We start from the raw sequence: 16879 nt of genomic DNA on the forward strand, positions 1-16879 counted from the left end.
TTCAAATCCTCAGACTTTTAAAATATTCTTAACATTTATATTTCTTTCTTAGATGTTTTCAGATTTTCTACGTAGTCCAGTTTATGTGTTCACCCTAGGATTCCTAAGTTTAAAAGAGGAAAGGAATCACAGAGGCCACTGTACCCAACTCTGTTTTATAGAATAAGATCTGAGGTCCAGAGAGGTCACCCAAGTGTTAAGTAGCAAAATTGGGACCCAGAAAAAACAACAAAAATAAAATTAACTAATAACGGATCCAGAAATTCATTTCTATTCAGCTGGGGGGTCTGCCAATACTTTGGAAAAATGCAATGTACCAGCTGTCAGAATATCTGAATTCGATTCATGTTTTTCTGTTTAATATGTCTATAATATTGTATAGGTCATGTTTCTGGGCCTCCATTTTTCTGGTCTTGGCCCTGAGATCAAGAGGGACCAAGTAAGTTAGAGTTAGAGGTGGAATTTAAATTCACTTCTTTTGCCAAAGCTGGTGACTTGTATCACATATTTGTGGAACGAGAGTCTTAGAGTAGATTCTCTCTAAAGAGAGAGAGAGAGAGAGAGAGAGAGAGAGAGAGAGAGAGAGAGAGAAAGAAGGAGGAAGAGAGAGAGAGAAAGAAGGAGGGAGAGAGGAGAGAGAAGGAGGAAGAGAGAGAAAGGAGGGAGAGAGAAAGAGAGAAGGAGGGAGAGAGAGACAGAGAGAGGTAGGGGAATTCTATATATGAGAGAGAAAGGGAAGGGGAAGGAGAGAGGAGATAGATTGAAGGAGATGCATATCTATAGATAGATAAATAAAGAGAGAGAAAAGGAGAGAGATATATAGAGAAAGAAAGAGAGGAAGGGAGAGAGTGTTGTTGAGAATGAGAACTGAAATTTTCACCAGTGTCCTTTGGAAGTCTTTGCATTTTTTTTTTTTTTACATCATGAAGAGTTTCATTGATTTTTTTTTAATGTATTCGTGCTGTCATCAGAAACACAGTGAATTTGTACTCGAGTATTTTCAAGTAATGCAGTCCTTGGGATTTTAGGATCATAGGTCTAGAGAATGAAGGCACCTTAGAGATTATCTAATACAATCTTCTCCTTTTTAGAATTAGGGAAACTGAGACTCAGCTAGTTTAAGGGTTAAGTGACTTGGCCAAGGGCATTTAGTAAGTGTGAGAGGTCAAGGATGATCTCAGGTCCTCTGACTCTACAGCCTATGAAATTTTCACTGTAGTGTGCTTCCTTCTAGACATTAGGAATGATTATTTATTCATTTAACTTATCAACTATAAACAATGTAATGATACCAATTCTGCAAGGAATGAATTATATAAGGGAGAAAAATAAACCTTCTGGAAAAGTTGAAGACATAAAATTTTAAAGTTTATCCCAAATAGCCACAAAATAATTATACTTTTAAATTGTTCTTTTTTTTTTTAATGCACTTCTCTCTTATTACCAGACATAAATATTTTGTATACAAAGAAGAACAAAGTAGGATCATATGTATGAAACCAGGAACTTCTGTTGCCTACAGTGGTTTTTTAAAAAAGTATATATTAAATTGAACAAGGTTGTAACAAAATTGCCCAGATTTGTTTGTGTCCCTTTTTGAATTTTTGGTTTTATTATACATATTTTAAATGTGAGCATAAGTTTTAAAGTATAAAATACCTCATGGCCTTTTTATTATTCTTGATTTAGGCATTTTCTTTGATGTCCATTTCCAAAGAGAACAATATACCCCCTACAATCCAGGTACGTATTTTAGGAAAATGGCTTCAATTTTAGGAAAATGGCTTCAATAATATGGTTTAAAAATTCTTTTATTTGATTTTATTGTTGTGGGAAAGTTTTCCACCCAAGTAGATTAGTTGAGGCTGAGTGACTTATCCTTAATCTTACTTAGCCAACAAGTGTCAGAAGTGGGATTAGAACCCAGATCTTTGTCCACCCCACCAGCTAACTACACCACCATATCTATTATTGATTATTCCATTTAGAAATAAAATAAAGTTTCCTCTTTTAGTACTGCTAGGATGGGTCCTTGTGGCTTTGAGGTGACTCTGGTTTCTAAACTCCTCTGCCAGGGAAGCCCAAGCTCTGACCAATGATCAAATACAGCCCCATTGATGGACTTTGTAGCCCTGGGCTTCCACAATGGGGAAGAGCTCCTCACCAGTTGACCACAGGGTAAATGGCCTTTTTTGATCATTTTTTTTACTGTGGCAGCTAGGACAAAAAGGAGATAAAGCGCTGGACCTGGAGTCCTGAGTCCAAATCTGGCTTCAGACTTTTACTAGCTGTGTGACCTTAGACAAGTCCTTTAATTCTGCCTCAGTTTCCCCACCCAACCAATGAGCTGGAGAAAGAAACATCCAGTGATTTTTATCAAGAAAATCCCCATGTAGGCACTAAATGATAACTCAAGTCCAACTATCAATAATATGGAAATAGGTCTTGATCAATGATACATGTAAAACCCAGTGGAATTGTGCGTCGGCTAAGGGGGGGTTTGAGGGGTTTGGGGGAGAGGGAAAGAACATGAAATATGTAACTAGGGGAAAATATTCAAAATAAAAATTAAAAAAGAAAAAAGAAAAGAAAATCCTCAATGGGGTCATAGAGAATCAAACGTGACTGAAAAATGACTTGATTAAAAAAAAAATCCTTGATCATTATCTAGTCGTCCCAGGGCAATTCCAATCCATGTCAGAGAAGGGAATGCTCCCACCAGTGAAATCGGATCTCTTCAAAGGGTTGACACCAAAGAAGGATTCCTCCACTCTGCTATTTTTAAATAATGATGATGATGATGATGATGATGATGATGATAAAAATAATTCTCTATGCTGATGTGCTCTTTCGGACACATGATAGATTATTTCTTTTGTCCCTGAGACTAAAAATAAAGCTAATACTACCATTTTAAAAGAGGGGGTGGACTAGGAAGGGGAGCGATGAGTAGGAGTCTTAGGCATGAAACAATGTGGAAGAGAAAGCCACAGGCATGGCAGAGCCCGAGCTTGCACACGGGGCATCTCGTTCCTAGCCCAGAGGCTTTTCTGTTGAGCTCACCCTGCTGCTGGGTGTTGGGGACTGTCTTCAATTAAACAAGGCTACCCTAGCCCATTTTCTAAATATCAGCAGCAAAGGGAGAGAGCCTCTGCAGTGAAGTGATGGGAGATGAGGATGAACAGAATGCATTGTTCCTCCCTCTTTCCAGTAAATAGGTGGGGCAGAGTGCCTGGTTCAGATGCATGGGTCAAGGGCTGTATGTACCACATTCCAGCGACCCCAGGGAGCGCTGGGGTAACTGGAGCGTTGCCAGTTGACGTGCGAGGGAAGCAGCAGGCTGGAGAAGTACTCTATGTACTTTGCAAGCATGCCAATTTAGAACAGCTATAGAGTTCAAAATACAAGGTTATGGACTTATTTTAAAGAGCCGCTCCAAAGGCTCTGCTCTGTAAAATAAGTTTAGATTTTGATTCACAGAGCCAAATCTATTGCCTTTTCTTTCTTGGATCCTAAATATTAAGGATCTTTTTTTTTTCTCCCCAATCCATTCATCAATTATATTTATCAAATGGCCACCTCAGGCATGACACCGAAAAAGCCTTTGTAAAAAAGATGACCCACGTTCTTGAGAAAATTTAATTTAATTGGTGACACAGGACCAACACCTAACAGAGAAATACAGTCTTGGGCAAATAACTGATGCTTTAAAAGTCTAATGGCCTGCAGAAGAATGGAAATAGATTTATTTCAGGTATAGTTAGTGAGGAATAGGTATGTCTCGAAGGGAGAGAGCAATATGTGGAAGGAAGCATGGTTTTGAAAATTAAGGATGTTTAGCTTAAAGAAGAGGAGACATAGCTGTTTGTAAGTATTTGAAAGGCAATCACTGAAAGAAAGATGGGCTAGGACTTGTTCTGCTTGGCCCCAGGTGGCAGAATTAGAAGCAGTGTGTGGAAATGACAAAGAAACTTATTCAGACTCCTTTTTTTTTTCTTTTCTTTTCAATTAATTCCATTAATAAGCATCTATTTTCCTTTCTCTTCCACCCTGGTTGTTTCCGTCCCTCAGGGTGACAGCAGGTTTGTTTCCATTAACTTAACCTAGAAGAATTGAGAAAATAATATTCTTTAAATAGTCAAGCCACAAGATATCCCATTCCCACATAAAAGAAATTATCCATAGTTGAGCAAAACGCATTCCTGTCTTGACCATATCTGAAAGCATCTCATTCTTCATCTTGAATCCACCGCCTCTCTGTCATGGAGGAGGTAGGATGGCTCCTCTTTGGTTCTCTGGAATCATGGTGGATCAAAATTCTTTAAAGTGTTCTAAGTTTGTCTTTATAGAGTTATTGTAACAGTATAAATTGTTCTCCTGGATCTATTTACTTCACTCTGCCTCAGTTTATACAATGTGTCTTCCCAGATTTCTTTTCATGAAGCTGCTTCTTTTGTCACTTCCAGTGGCTAAGTGGTATCCTATTACATTCATAGAACATCATTTATTTATTCATTCTCCCTCTGATTTGATAGAGAGAATGGTTATAATTTTTATTGTTCTTATAATGAATTTAGTCATCCTAAACAAATAAGAATATTTCTGCATATCAAGAAGAACTAACATAGAGGAGTGTGTGTATATGTGTGTGGGTATATATATATATACATATATATTTGTTTATTTATCTATAAAACCATGACCAATTACATCTAAGAACAGGCTGCCTTGGAAGGAAATGATTTTCCCTTACTGGAACTTGTAGAGCAATGGGGTGGTTGACCAGTTGGTAGGCATGTGGTAAAGGGAATCTTCAGTTCAGATGACTTAGAGTAGATTACCATTGAGTTTTCTTTCAACTCTGATGGTAATATTTAGTTTATCTGTTGAATTTTTCATCAGTTCTAAAGCCCTATTGAGAAGGTTGTTTCAGTCACTGGGAACCTGTTACTGAAAAGACTACCGCATGACCAGCACCCATATTTACACTGTGTGATGATCAAGATCATCGACTGGCTCATGACAGCTGTTGTTAGTGGCTTGGCTTTTTATATATACTAATGGTTGTTATTTATTAAGCAAAGAGTACAGGGCATTTTTTGGCAATGGATGGGACAGAATATTTTATAAATCTGACAGTAACAAAAGTTTTTTTTTTTTAACACCGTTCTTTCACTGTTAAATCAAAAACAGTGAGTGTATTCACAGCTTATTTCTGGTTGTGACAGTCAGGGTGACAGCAGGTTTGCTTCCCTGTGTTTTCATTACCTCTGGTAACTAGGCACCATTAACTTAAGCTAGCAGAATTAAGAAAGAATTCTTTAAATAGTCAAATTCACAAGATATCCCAGAAGGTGATTGGAAAAGGTAAAAACAAGATTGGTTCTTGCCATGACAAATTTTGAGAAAATAATAATATAGTCTACAAGCTCTATTTGTGAGATAACAAAAGATATAGGAGAGATAACAACTATAGGGAGGATTCAGGAATGGAAAGATAAATCTGGGATTCATCAATTTTAAGGTTATAATCAAGGGCATGGGAATGGATGAGATCACCCCGGGCGTAGATAGGGAGAATCATCCTCGAAAATATGTAGCAGCCCTAACCTCCCTTGCCATAGTACACTGATCTTTCACTAATCTTACAACCAAAATCTTGATTTCAAAAGCCCAATTCAAATCTTCTCTGTGGCTAAATCCCCTACTGAATTCAAGAAATACTGTATTAAGCACATTTTAAGTATGAGGAACTGTGTTAGGCACTTGGGGGTACAAAGATAAAAAATTGTATGATCCCTAACTTTTATATGTGTTCATCTTCTATTGAGAATGTGTTATTTACAAAAATAAAAATACAAGGTGAGGGAACAAAGAGGACAAAGGACTGTTAAATTTTTAAGAAAGGAGAAAAGACAGCCTGGAGAATCATGGAAGATGGCACCTGGAAGAGGCAATGGAGATAAGTTTTTGAAAAAAGAGAGGAATTCTGAAAGATAAAGATGAGAAAAGAGAATGTACTCCAAGTTTAGGGATGACTTCTGCCATTGCATGGAAACCAATGGTGAGATGTTGATTGGGGGGGGATACCTAGAAATCATATTTGGCTATCATATTGGTAATAATATTTTCATTTAGACGTACTTCCCTTTTTTTTTTTTTTTAGAAGCCAAAATGTTTATAGTAGGATTTTTTTGTAGTGGTAAAGAATTAGAAAGGAAAAAGATCTCCATCATTTGGAGAATGCTCCAACAAGCTGTGGTCTCTTGATATAATGGAATATTGCTATGTTTTAAGAGCCTTTGAGATCATCTCGCCATATTTTAGAGCATTTAACACACTACCTTGTATTTGGCAGGTCTATAATTAATATTGGTCAGTTGACTGATTAGAGGACCTTTATGGAGTTTTTTTTTTTGTTTTTTTTTTTTGTTTTTTTTTTTTTAATACTAGAAGCAATAGAAACCTGTGGAAGTTTTTTTTGTTGTTGTTGTTTTTTCCAAGTCAATGGATTGAAACAACTGAAGTTGATGCTTTAGGAAGATTACTTAAGAAGATAGGTAAAGAATGGATCAGAGATGAGAGATACTAGGAGACCTGTTAAAGGCTAACATAATAATACAGTCAGGAGGTGATGAAGCTACTGACAAGACTGGTATCAGTATGGATGGAGAAAAGGAATGCGAGAGATGTCATGGTATTAAATGTGGTAGGTATCAGCAGCAAGGGTATTGACAATCAGTACATACAGGGGCAAGAAGAAATGTGGACATCAGAGGATTACAGGTTCAAATCTGGAAGAGATCTCAGTGACTCCTGTGTTTAACAGCCATATAGACCCACCACCATCACCACTCTTCATTTTATAGACAAAGAAACTGAGTCACAGAAAATTAAGTGACCCAGAATCTCTGAGAAGTAGTAATTAGCTACAGTCTGGCTTACTTCAAGTCTAGCACTTTGTCTGCTTTTCCATGCTTATTCTAAAAATCAAACATGATTGAGATTTCACATCTGGATGATTGGGAAGAAAGTGATACCCTCAAAGGAAACTGGCAAAAAGGGCAAGTTTTGATAGGAAGGTGGTGAATTCCAGTTTAGAAGTATTGAATTTAAGGGCAGACCTCCATGCCCAAGCAGGCAATTAGAAACTCAGGATCATGTTCCTGGAGACATGTCAGGGATGAGGTAGAGATAGGAGGCTCATTGTCTGAAGAAACTGCACATATTTAACCTCAGAGAAGAAAAGTCAAGGGGGAAAGGAAGGCATGGCCATCCAAGTATTTGAAGAGAAAGACTTCACACAGAAGAAAAATTTTGTGACATATGGAAGAGGACAAGAATTGTTTTGTTTGGCCCCAGTAGCAATGGGTGGAAGGTGCAAAGAGGTCAGTGTTGTCTGGACGTTGGAGAAAGCTTCCACAAGATCAGAGCTATCCTAAAAATGGAAATGACTGCCTTGGGAAGTGATGGGTTCCCCTTCTTTGACATCTTTCAAGCAGAAGCTGATAACCACTCATTAGGTGTGTTATAGTGGAGATTCCATTTTTATATGAATTGGACTGGATGAGATGGTGACAAGATCCCTTTCGGCTCTTCAGTTCTATGATTCTTCATCTTAGGAATATCCATTGGAGAGCTATGTGGAAAGTGGGTTGGAGGAGGAAAGCAGGGAGACCAGTGATGTGGCTATTAAAGATATATTTATATGTCTGAAAAGCATGGGGGATGGTGAACCAGCCTTAGAGATAGGAAGACACAGGTTCAAATCCTGCCTGAGATACATACATACCAACTATGTGATTTTAAGAAAATTGATAAAATTCTCAGGGCTCTAGGCAACTCTCTAGAACTGTAAGTTTCACAGAAGATGCCATCCTGCCTCAGTACAAGAAGAATATATATCGAGACAATCTCCTTATCCCTTAACAGCAAAATAGCAACTTATCCCGACATCAAATCTATCAGAAATCCACCAAAAACACAGCATGGTCTTATCTTAGTTCTGTTGGGTCTCTACTAAGCTTTCTTTTTTAAATCTATAGAAACCAACTCACTAATTTATTTGTTCATAAGTATTTCCCCCTGACCATTTCTGAAATATAATTGCCACTCAAATCTTTCTTTTTTTGTTTTTATTTTGAATATTTTCCCATAGTTACATATTTCATGTTCTTTGCCTCTCCTCCAAACCTCTCTAACCCACCTTATCCAATGCACAATTCCACTGGGTTTTACATGTATCATTGATCAAGACCTAATTCCATATTATCACTCAAATCTTTCTTAAACCCATCTTTATCTGAACTCTAATGCCCAAAGGGGGAAATATTCTTGACTGCATTGAGATCTGCCAAAGTCCTGGGTTCCAAGTCCCAACTCAGCCATTTTCCTATGTGACCTTTGGACAATTCATTAAATCTCACTGGCCCTCACTCTCTGTATTTATAAAATGAGGGGGTTGGACCAAATAATCCCGAAGGACTTTAAAATTCTGTGATCCTCTTTTCCGAGACCTATTCCTTATTGCCTTCAGTATCAAGTACAAACATTTTTGCCAGTTTTCCAAGGTTTTTTACCATCTGGGTCTGTCCCATTTTTCCCAAATTTATTTCTCTCTCTTCCCAAATTTGAATCTTTTGCCTAGTTTTAAGTTTTAAGCCAGTTTCATTCTCATCTCTTATACATGCTACATTTGTGGCCAACTCTGTGTTTGTCTTAGTTACATTCATTAATTAAAAAAAAAACATTTATTAAGCTCCTAGTTTGTACCAGGTTCCATGCTAAGCCTTAGGGATACAAAGACAAAACAAAACAAAACAAAAACCAACACAGTCCTTGCCTTCAAGGTTCTCCCATTCTGTTGGGTGGAATTAATAAATTACTGGAGGAAAGCAAATATTAATATCTATATATAAATATTTAAGTATCATTTTGGGGGTAGGGGGTAGAGGCCACTGTTGTGCAGCTGAGAGGAGCATGAGGGCAAATCCCTTGCAGGAAATGTCACTTGAGTTTTGGAGGAAATGAGGAATCCTGTGAGGAAAAGGTGAGGAGTAAGAATGGAGTATTCCTGACATGGGGAACAGACTGTGCAAAGAAATGAATGCAATGATGACTCCTTTGAAGACTTGATAGGCCAATCTAGCTGAAATTTAGTATAGGAAAGAGAGTAATTTGCCAGGAGCTTTATAAAAGTAATGTGAAGCCTCATGGTAAAGGACTTTAAACACCCACAATAGGAAAGCCACTAGAGCCTATCAAGCCATGGGATGACATGGATAGATTATGACTTTGGGCAGCCATGTGGGAGATGTGGATTGTAGAGGGAAGACTCTGGAGACAGAGAATCTTACCTTGTTATTTATTTTCCTTATTAAAGTCCTACTGATCCTTTAAGGTTCTGGTCAAGTTTCTTGTCCATCATGGCTTCCCTGCCCCCCATTAACTTGTGATTCTTGTAGGGCCCAATACATGAATCAAGCAGTCTCACATTTATTTATGTGTCCTTTCCTGTCTTTTGCTTTTTTTTTTATCTTTAAATACTATATTATAAACTGCTTTGGACATCTGGATTCCATCTTTGGCATCCTGCATAGCACCTAGCGTAATGATGAGCACATAATAGGTCTGCCACAAACATCTGATTTCAGCCTGTTTTTTTCTGGGATCCTGAGGATGGGATGTCTAAGCTAGACTAGGACATTTTTCCCCCAGAATTTCGGTCCAGCTGAATTTCTGGTAAGATCCCCATTGATCTCTCATAATAAATCTCTACAGAGGCAGGTCAGATCGACCCAGATTTGCCATCATTGTAGCTCACTTTGTCTCTGAGATGTCTACAGCAGAGCTGGGTCTCCATGACACACTGAAAGTGGATGACCCTCTGGATAAATACGATAGGTCAAACTGGCACCATTAAATGAATGGCAAAAAGTGGCTTCCTCGAATTGCCATACTGAGAGAGCTCATTCCTACTCTGCTATCAGCAAGAAGACCATGGAATCTAACCCACCCAACTCAAGATATCTTCTCACAGCCCACTGGGACTTCGCCCATCCAGCTTGGAGCTGGACTTTTGGATGGAGACCATAAGACTATTATGAGGCAGTTAGGTGTCACAGGAACACCTGAATTCAAATTCAACCCCAGACCCTAATTGGTTGACTTTGGGCAAGTCATTTAATTTCTGTCCAATTCAGTTTTCTCATCTATAAACTAAGGATAACAATAGCACCTACCTTCCAGGGTTGTTAAGATAAAATGAGAGGATATTCCTAAAATGCTTTGCCCAATCTTAAATCACTTTTTAAGTGCTGGTTATTATTTTTTATAGAATGGTTCTTAGCACTTTCAAGTGAGTAGTTAGTGGAACATAGGGACCTTCCTAAGCTGGTCTAGATCCAGAGAACCGCCATCATTTTTGGGAAGCCCAAAGAATGATAGCCTTGGAAGCAATAACAGAAAAGTTTTTGACCCACGTCACTTGACTTGCTTTTGTTTTCTTATGGAATCATTGTTTTAGAGTTGGAAGACATCTTGGAGTTCATTGAAACCTAATTCCACATGGGAAAATTTAATTCTCCGTAAATTCTTATATGGGTTCACCACATTGTTTTTGAAGTTGGTACTTGGGAGTTCCTGGATGCAGAAAACTCCTTGGTATAGAGATGGCCTCTACCAAAGGAGATCTGCATCTTAGCCATCATTTACAACCTTGGAGAGTTCCCTGAGAGGAACTTACCCATGAGTATGCTACTTCTATGTATCAGAGGAAGGACTGAAACTTGGCATTTTCTTGATACCAGAACCACTCTCTCCAACTAAACTGTGAGCTATATTTATTCCTCTTTATTTGGATTATTATGGAGAAACCATGGCTTCCAAAGGCTGATTTAACAGTTTATTAACAGGTTTTTTTTTAATTAATTTACTCCGCCTGTGACTCATCCATCCCATCTGTAAAAAGGGAACCCACTTCATAACTGCCTTCCAAGGATGATGCTCAGGATCCACAAACCAGAGCATTAAGGGGGCAAAAAAAGGACCCCATTTTCCTTCTTGGAACATTTTTTCAGCTCCACAAAAAAGTACCAGCTTTGCATTCTTTTATAGAGTTTGGGTATAGATACTGTGTGGCCATGAGAAAGTCACTTACCCTGTCTGATCTTCATCATCCTCATACGTAACATGAGGATTTTGGACCAACATGATTGCTAGAGTCTCTTCCAGCTCTAATGGGTAATAATTCCAGGAAATCATTTTAGCAATGCCAAAGCAATATCTTATAAAGCTGAGGGTTCATGTTAGCAACCAGCTGAGGAACATTTAAGAGTGGACCTCTCGTGAGTACTGACTTTTATTGTTAATATGGCCATGCCCAGCTGAGGAAGGCTTTATAAGCCAATGAACCTCATGAACGTTTAAAAATCTGTGACCAATTTCTCTAATCTTGGTATTGTTTCTTGATCTCCTTTGCCATGAAAATCTGGTATGTCTATAAGGAACAGATGGAAAGCTAATGGAATAATGATAACCAGAATTTCTTTTAACATAGTGCCAAAGTATATAAGCTATGAAAGAATGTTCAACTAGGTTTTGGGTTTTTGAATATAATTTAAACGTATTTCTCCTAAAGTGTTTGAATGTTAAGAGTCTTCCAGGAATGTAAATTATGGAACTATAAAAAGAAAGCTAATTGGACCAGCAGAACCATTCAAGGATGCTCCCAGTCCTCGAAGGCCTGATTCCCTTTGTTGCAGATGTCACTGAGATTCCTGGGGTTATTGATGACTCAGACATGATACCTTTAATCACACGAGTCTCTGACTTACAACACTGCACACTTCCCCCCAGTCCTCCCCCTCTCTCCTTTGTCTGACAAGTACCAAAATTAGGTTTTGTAGTATTCAGATCTTCAGACTTGTAGACGATATTTCAATAAGCCATTGGCTGGGATGTTTGAATGAGAAATAACATGAGGGAAAAGGCATTTTCTAAATCAAGAAAACATTCCTTCAAATCAGTATAAACGCATATGACAGCCAGATTATAAAGATACGGCACGGAGTAATTGGAGGCATTCAGGCAGTTTAGATTTTAATTTAACTAAACGTTAAACAACAGAAAATTATATTTCCCCCCTCCAAAAAGAACCCCTTACCCAAATGACACAAAAATACTCAAAACACAAGGAACTTTTGTGAGAGAATGATTTTTTTTTTGTTAAGATTGTCTGTGAAAGTGCTCCTAAGTGAGTTTGGTAGCCACCTGATATTCGGTTTCTATTTAATTAATAATAATGTTGTTGGTTCGTTGTTTCAGTCATGTCTGATTCTTCATGACCCCATGTGGGGTTTTCTTGGCAGAGAAACTAGAATGGCTTGCCATTTCTTTTTGCAGCTGATGAGGAAACTGAGGCAAACAGGATTAAATGACTTGTCCAGGGTCACTCAGCTAGTAGAACACCCACCCCAGTAGAAGGGTCTCTATTTTTAGGATGAAACGTGAAAATTGATATTTATCAATTGTCGAGAAAAGGCTTCATCGGTTCATTCAACAAGTATGGTTAAATGTGAGGGAAGCAGAAAAGCAAAAAAGGCATGGGTTCAGACCTCGTTAAAAGGTGCAAGAAGACATTTACAGATAAATGACCAACATTTATGGTGATGGTAGATGCCCAAGAGGATGGCGGTCCCATTCTCTTCTTCTTGACTACGGCACGTGCTTGCCACGACAGTAGGAGAAGCCGGTGCTTCTTTGGTGGTTCCCATGCCTGAAGCTGGATTTGTGGAAGTTGCAGTTTTGCTTAAATGATGTCCAGATTTTTTGACTTCCCCGGGCTATTGTGATGACTTGGAGAATGTAGTTCGCTTTATCCTCCCTTTCTTAAACAATAATAGTGTTAAGACTTTGCGGTGGAGGAAAAAAAAAGAAATTAAGTTGTTGAGCATGGAGTAAAGCCTCCCTACTTTGGATAAGTGGAGACAGTTTGGCTGAATTAGGATCACAGATGTAAGTGCTGGGAAGAACCCCAGGAACCATCTAGACTAGCCCCAGATTTTGCATAACAAGAAAACTAAAGCCCAAGGCCATCAAATGACTTAGCTGAAGTCTCGAGACAGCAGGTGCTTCAGATGGGATTTGAATCCAAGTCTTCTGTCTCATGGCATTCTTTCCAACTAGTTAATAAAACAAAACAAAATGATATTATAGAATTTTTTTAAACTCTACCTTTTGTCTTAGCATCAACTTAGCCCTTGCTTCACCTCTATCTTGAAATTGATCCAAAGATTAACTTTTTTTTTTAGATTTAAAATTTTTTTTTAAACTTTAAAAAAATCTACTGCAAATATGGATCACATGGAAATAGGTTTTGAACAATGATACATGGGCAACCCAGTGGAGCTGCTTGTCAGCTTCAGGATGGGGGAGGAAAGAGCAGGAGAGGAGGGATGGATCATGAATCATGTAACTATGAGAAAATATTCTTAATAAAAAGGGGGAAAGAAAAGAAAAACAATTTAAAAAATTGTACTAGTATGACCTAAGCAGGACTAATCTGCTAATGCACTTAACATAGTATAGATGTATAAATGGACACTTCTTTGATGGTAAATTTATTTATTAAGTAGTTAATTTAATAGAATAGAGTGTATGGCAGTAGCTCCAACCAGACCGACCTGTTTATTGTTCCCTATATATGATATCATCTCTCCCCACTCTTTGCCTCAGATAGAAATCATCCCTCAAGCCTAGAATGTTCTCTCTGTTCATCTATAGCTCTTGGAACCAGAATCAAATAACATTCTTCTGTAAAAGCTTTTTTTTATAAAAAAAGACATTTTAAACTGGTCTTTAGTCAACAGGTAAATTTATTATTATAGGGACCAGTAATCTTTTTGAAGTGGGATTAAATAGCCAAATTATCTCTTTCCTGTCTTATTCAACAACTAAGTTTGTTGAATATAGAATCACTATACTATATATATATATATACATATATATATACTATATATAAAATATAGAATCAATTATACTTCTAAGGAAGTTAAGATTTATAAATATTAATCAGTTTTGTGCTTTTCTTCTATCCTGTTCGTCCCAGGGAGCCAATGAGTTAGTTAGCAAATCTATTTCTTATTCCACAGAATCATGGGATCACAAAGGCTTCACTAAATGTCATTTAGTCCATCCCCCTGCCTCCATGTGGCATTTAATTAAAGCTGTTCCAAATTTTCCCTAGTTTTATTTTTACCAAATCATCTCAGAGTTCTAATCTATTATATTTGTCTCCCACCCTTCCAAATCCAATTTAAATCAAAATTTCTTCCTGTTCCACCTTCAGTAGATAACTGAGAAAAAAACGGGCACACACTGGCATCCCTCATTCTGTGGCATATTCCTAATTTTCAAAATTATAAAGATATTTAAAATCAGAAAATGCCCTTATTGGCAAGGTATAGCACCATGTCATGCAGACGATCATCAACTTTTTTCCAATAGATTTTTCTTCTCCTACTTAGTTGATCCTGGCTCCAAGTCTCACCTCTTTACTCTTAAAAACCTTTCTGACTGAGTAATTTAATTTTCTTTTCTATAAAATGGGACTCATCACCTACATAGCCCTTCTTTCCCAGGGTCATCGGTAGGTAATAGTTGTAAAGTTCTTGGTACTCTGCATTAAAACGCTCTGTTTAGCCAATTTTTTTTTGATGTGTTTATTTTATTTTGATGTGTTTATTTATTTTTTTAATGTGTTCCTAAAGAATATAGAGCCTATCAAGGCGACTTTCTCGACTATCAGCCTTTCCAAGAAGTCCCAAGGAACTACTACATCTACACGGCAGGCTTCACGGAAGAGGAGCAGCTAGAAAGAGCTCTGAGAGACAGCCTCCAAGACCAAAGTAAGTGCCTCGTGGCCGCCTTGTTTTGGGGAAGGGATCACACGATGAGGTAGTGTCTGTACCGGCCCACTTTGCAGAGAAGCGACCTTAAAATAGTTTGTCAGAAGCCTGTGTAGCTGGAGAAGTGTGTGCGGAATGTGATTCCTGGGAACGGGGTGTGATGCCGTCCTGCCTCCAGCCTAGTCTCATGAAGTGCCAGACTCGGCGGGGACGCATTGTTCACGCGCTTCCTTTTATACTCGGCTCTGCGACTCTGACGACAGTCAAGCCAAGAAAGTTCTGAAAAAACCATTCCTCGGGGCATAAAACGGGCTCCCAGCAAAGCACGTAGCTGTAGATGAGATTGAGGCCATTCCACCATCTTTCTTTGGGATTGGCCCAATGAGGGCGCCATCGAGGATTTCCTCCTGGTGGCTGTCCGTATCCTGGTGTGGCCCTTGAGAATTACAAGTGACTTTGGAATGCCATTGAGGCATCAAGCTAGGATTTGGGTGAAGGCAGCTTAGAGAGTAGGGGCAGAACTTCTGATGGATGGATGTGGCTACCTCAGGAACGCTCTGACGACCTGTAGAAAAGGGCTGGATCCAGACAGAGGAGGTGCTGGGTTCAAATGGGTCCTCAGACACTTTCTAGCTGTGGGATCCTGGGGAAGTCACTGAACCTTCATTGCTTAGCCCTTACCGCTCTTCTGGCTTGGAACCAATGTATGGTATTGATTCTAAGATGGAAGGTAAGGGATTAAAAAAATGTGTTGAGGGCAGCTGGGTAACTCAGTGAATTGAGAGCCAGACCTAGAGACGGGAGGTTTCCATTGCCTAGCCCTTACCATTCTTCTGCCTTAGAGCCAATACACAGTATTGATTCTGAGTCCGAAGGTAAGGGTTTTTATTAAAAAACAAACAAAAACAAACAAACAAATAAATAAATAAAAATGCGTTGAAAAAAAGACTCAATAGAAAGGCTGCAAAACAGGAGGTCTTGAATTATCTCTTTCCTGTCTTACTCAACAACTAAGAAGTTTGTGAAAATATAGAATCTATGATTATACCTCTAAGGAAATTAAGACGCTTCCTACTTATGTGATCCTGGGCAAGTTGCTTATATTACCTAGCCCTGGCTGCTCTTCTGACTTGGACCCAGTACTTAGGACTGATTCTGAGACAGAAGGTAAGGCTTTCGACAAAAAGAGAAGAAAGAAACTTTGGAAAGAGGCATATAGTCAAAGGGGAGGACAGCTCCTTGTAGGCAGGGACTCTTCCCTTTGGGTCTGTGTAGACCCATTTCCTGGCACATAGTAAGAACCTAGTTGTTGCTTGTTGGTTGATTGATTTTCATCTCAGATGTGCTTCCTCAGCTATTGAAAGATAGCTGCCACATGCATAAAGTTCTCTTTTCTCCTGGCTAAACATTCCCATTTCCTTTTATGGCTCCTCAGAGGTTTTTGTTTTTATCCAAGTCCAAGAAATGGTTCTCATTTCTCCGTAGCCATCCGCCTAGTTTCACAAAAATCAAGTCATTATAAACAAGACTTATTTCCTTTTTTTGATGCCTTACCTTGATAGTGACCCTGACAGGCATGAAATGTGAGTCGGGCAATAAACATTTATTGAGCACCTTTTCTATATCGCAGGCATTGTGCTCAGGTCTGGGGAGATGAATGGATGGATAGACAGACAAAGCCATGGATGGGTGGATGGATAGATGGACAGAGAGATGGATGTATCATTGGATAGATAGAAAGAGAAATCGAATTATATAAAAGGCAGATAGTTACAGATAGGTAAATTATATAAAAGAGAGGTGTAGATTACATATATAATTATATATCTATATGATTATATAGATATGCAGATATCTATATAATCATATAGATATACAAATTCTATCTTTTATATAATTATATACACTATATAGATATATAAAAGATAGAATTATAAAAAAAATAGGTAGATACACACATAGCTAGATATAGA

The 16879-nt window shown here is 38.3% G+C and overlaps 1 protein-coding gene across 2 annotated transcripts in view; it reads left to right on the forward strand.

The window, feature by feature from the left end:
• RHBDD1 (rhomboid domain containing 1) overlaps positions 1 to 16879 on the forward strand; it is a 126327-nt gene that overhangs the window by 37024 nt on the left and 72424 nt on the right. Inside the window, exons 4-8 of one of the 2 annotated variants that reach the window (XM_044670795.1) lie at positions 3769 to 3778; positions 8850 to 8867; positions 11656 to 11667; positions 14701 to 14718; positions 14776 to 14906. In XM_044670795.1, coding sequence (XP_044526730.1) covers positions 3769 to 3778; positions 8850 to 8867; positions 11656 to 11667; positions 14701 to 14718; positions 14776 to 14906 — 189 coding nt within the window. Of the gene's footprint in view, positions 1 to 1689; positions 1744 to 3768; positions 3779 to 8849; positions 8868 to 11655; positions 11668 to 14700; positions 14719 to 14768; positions 14907 to 16879 lie in introns of both variants that reach the window. The other variant, XM_044670794.1, reaches the window with a different exon arrangement.

This window comes from Gracilinanus agilis, chromosome 3 (genome assembly GCF_016433145.1).
Source record: "Gracilinanus agilis isolate LMUSP501 chromosome 3, AgileGrace, whole genome shotgun sequence".
Lineage (NCBI taxonomy): Eukaryota > Metazoa > Chordata > Mammalia > Didelphimorphia > Didelphidae > Gracilinanus > Gracilinanus agilis.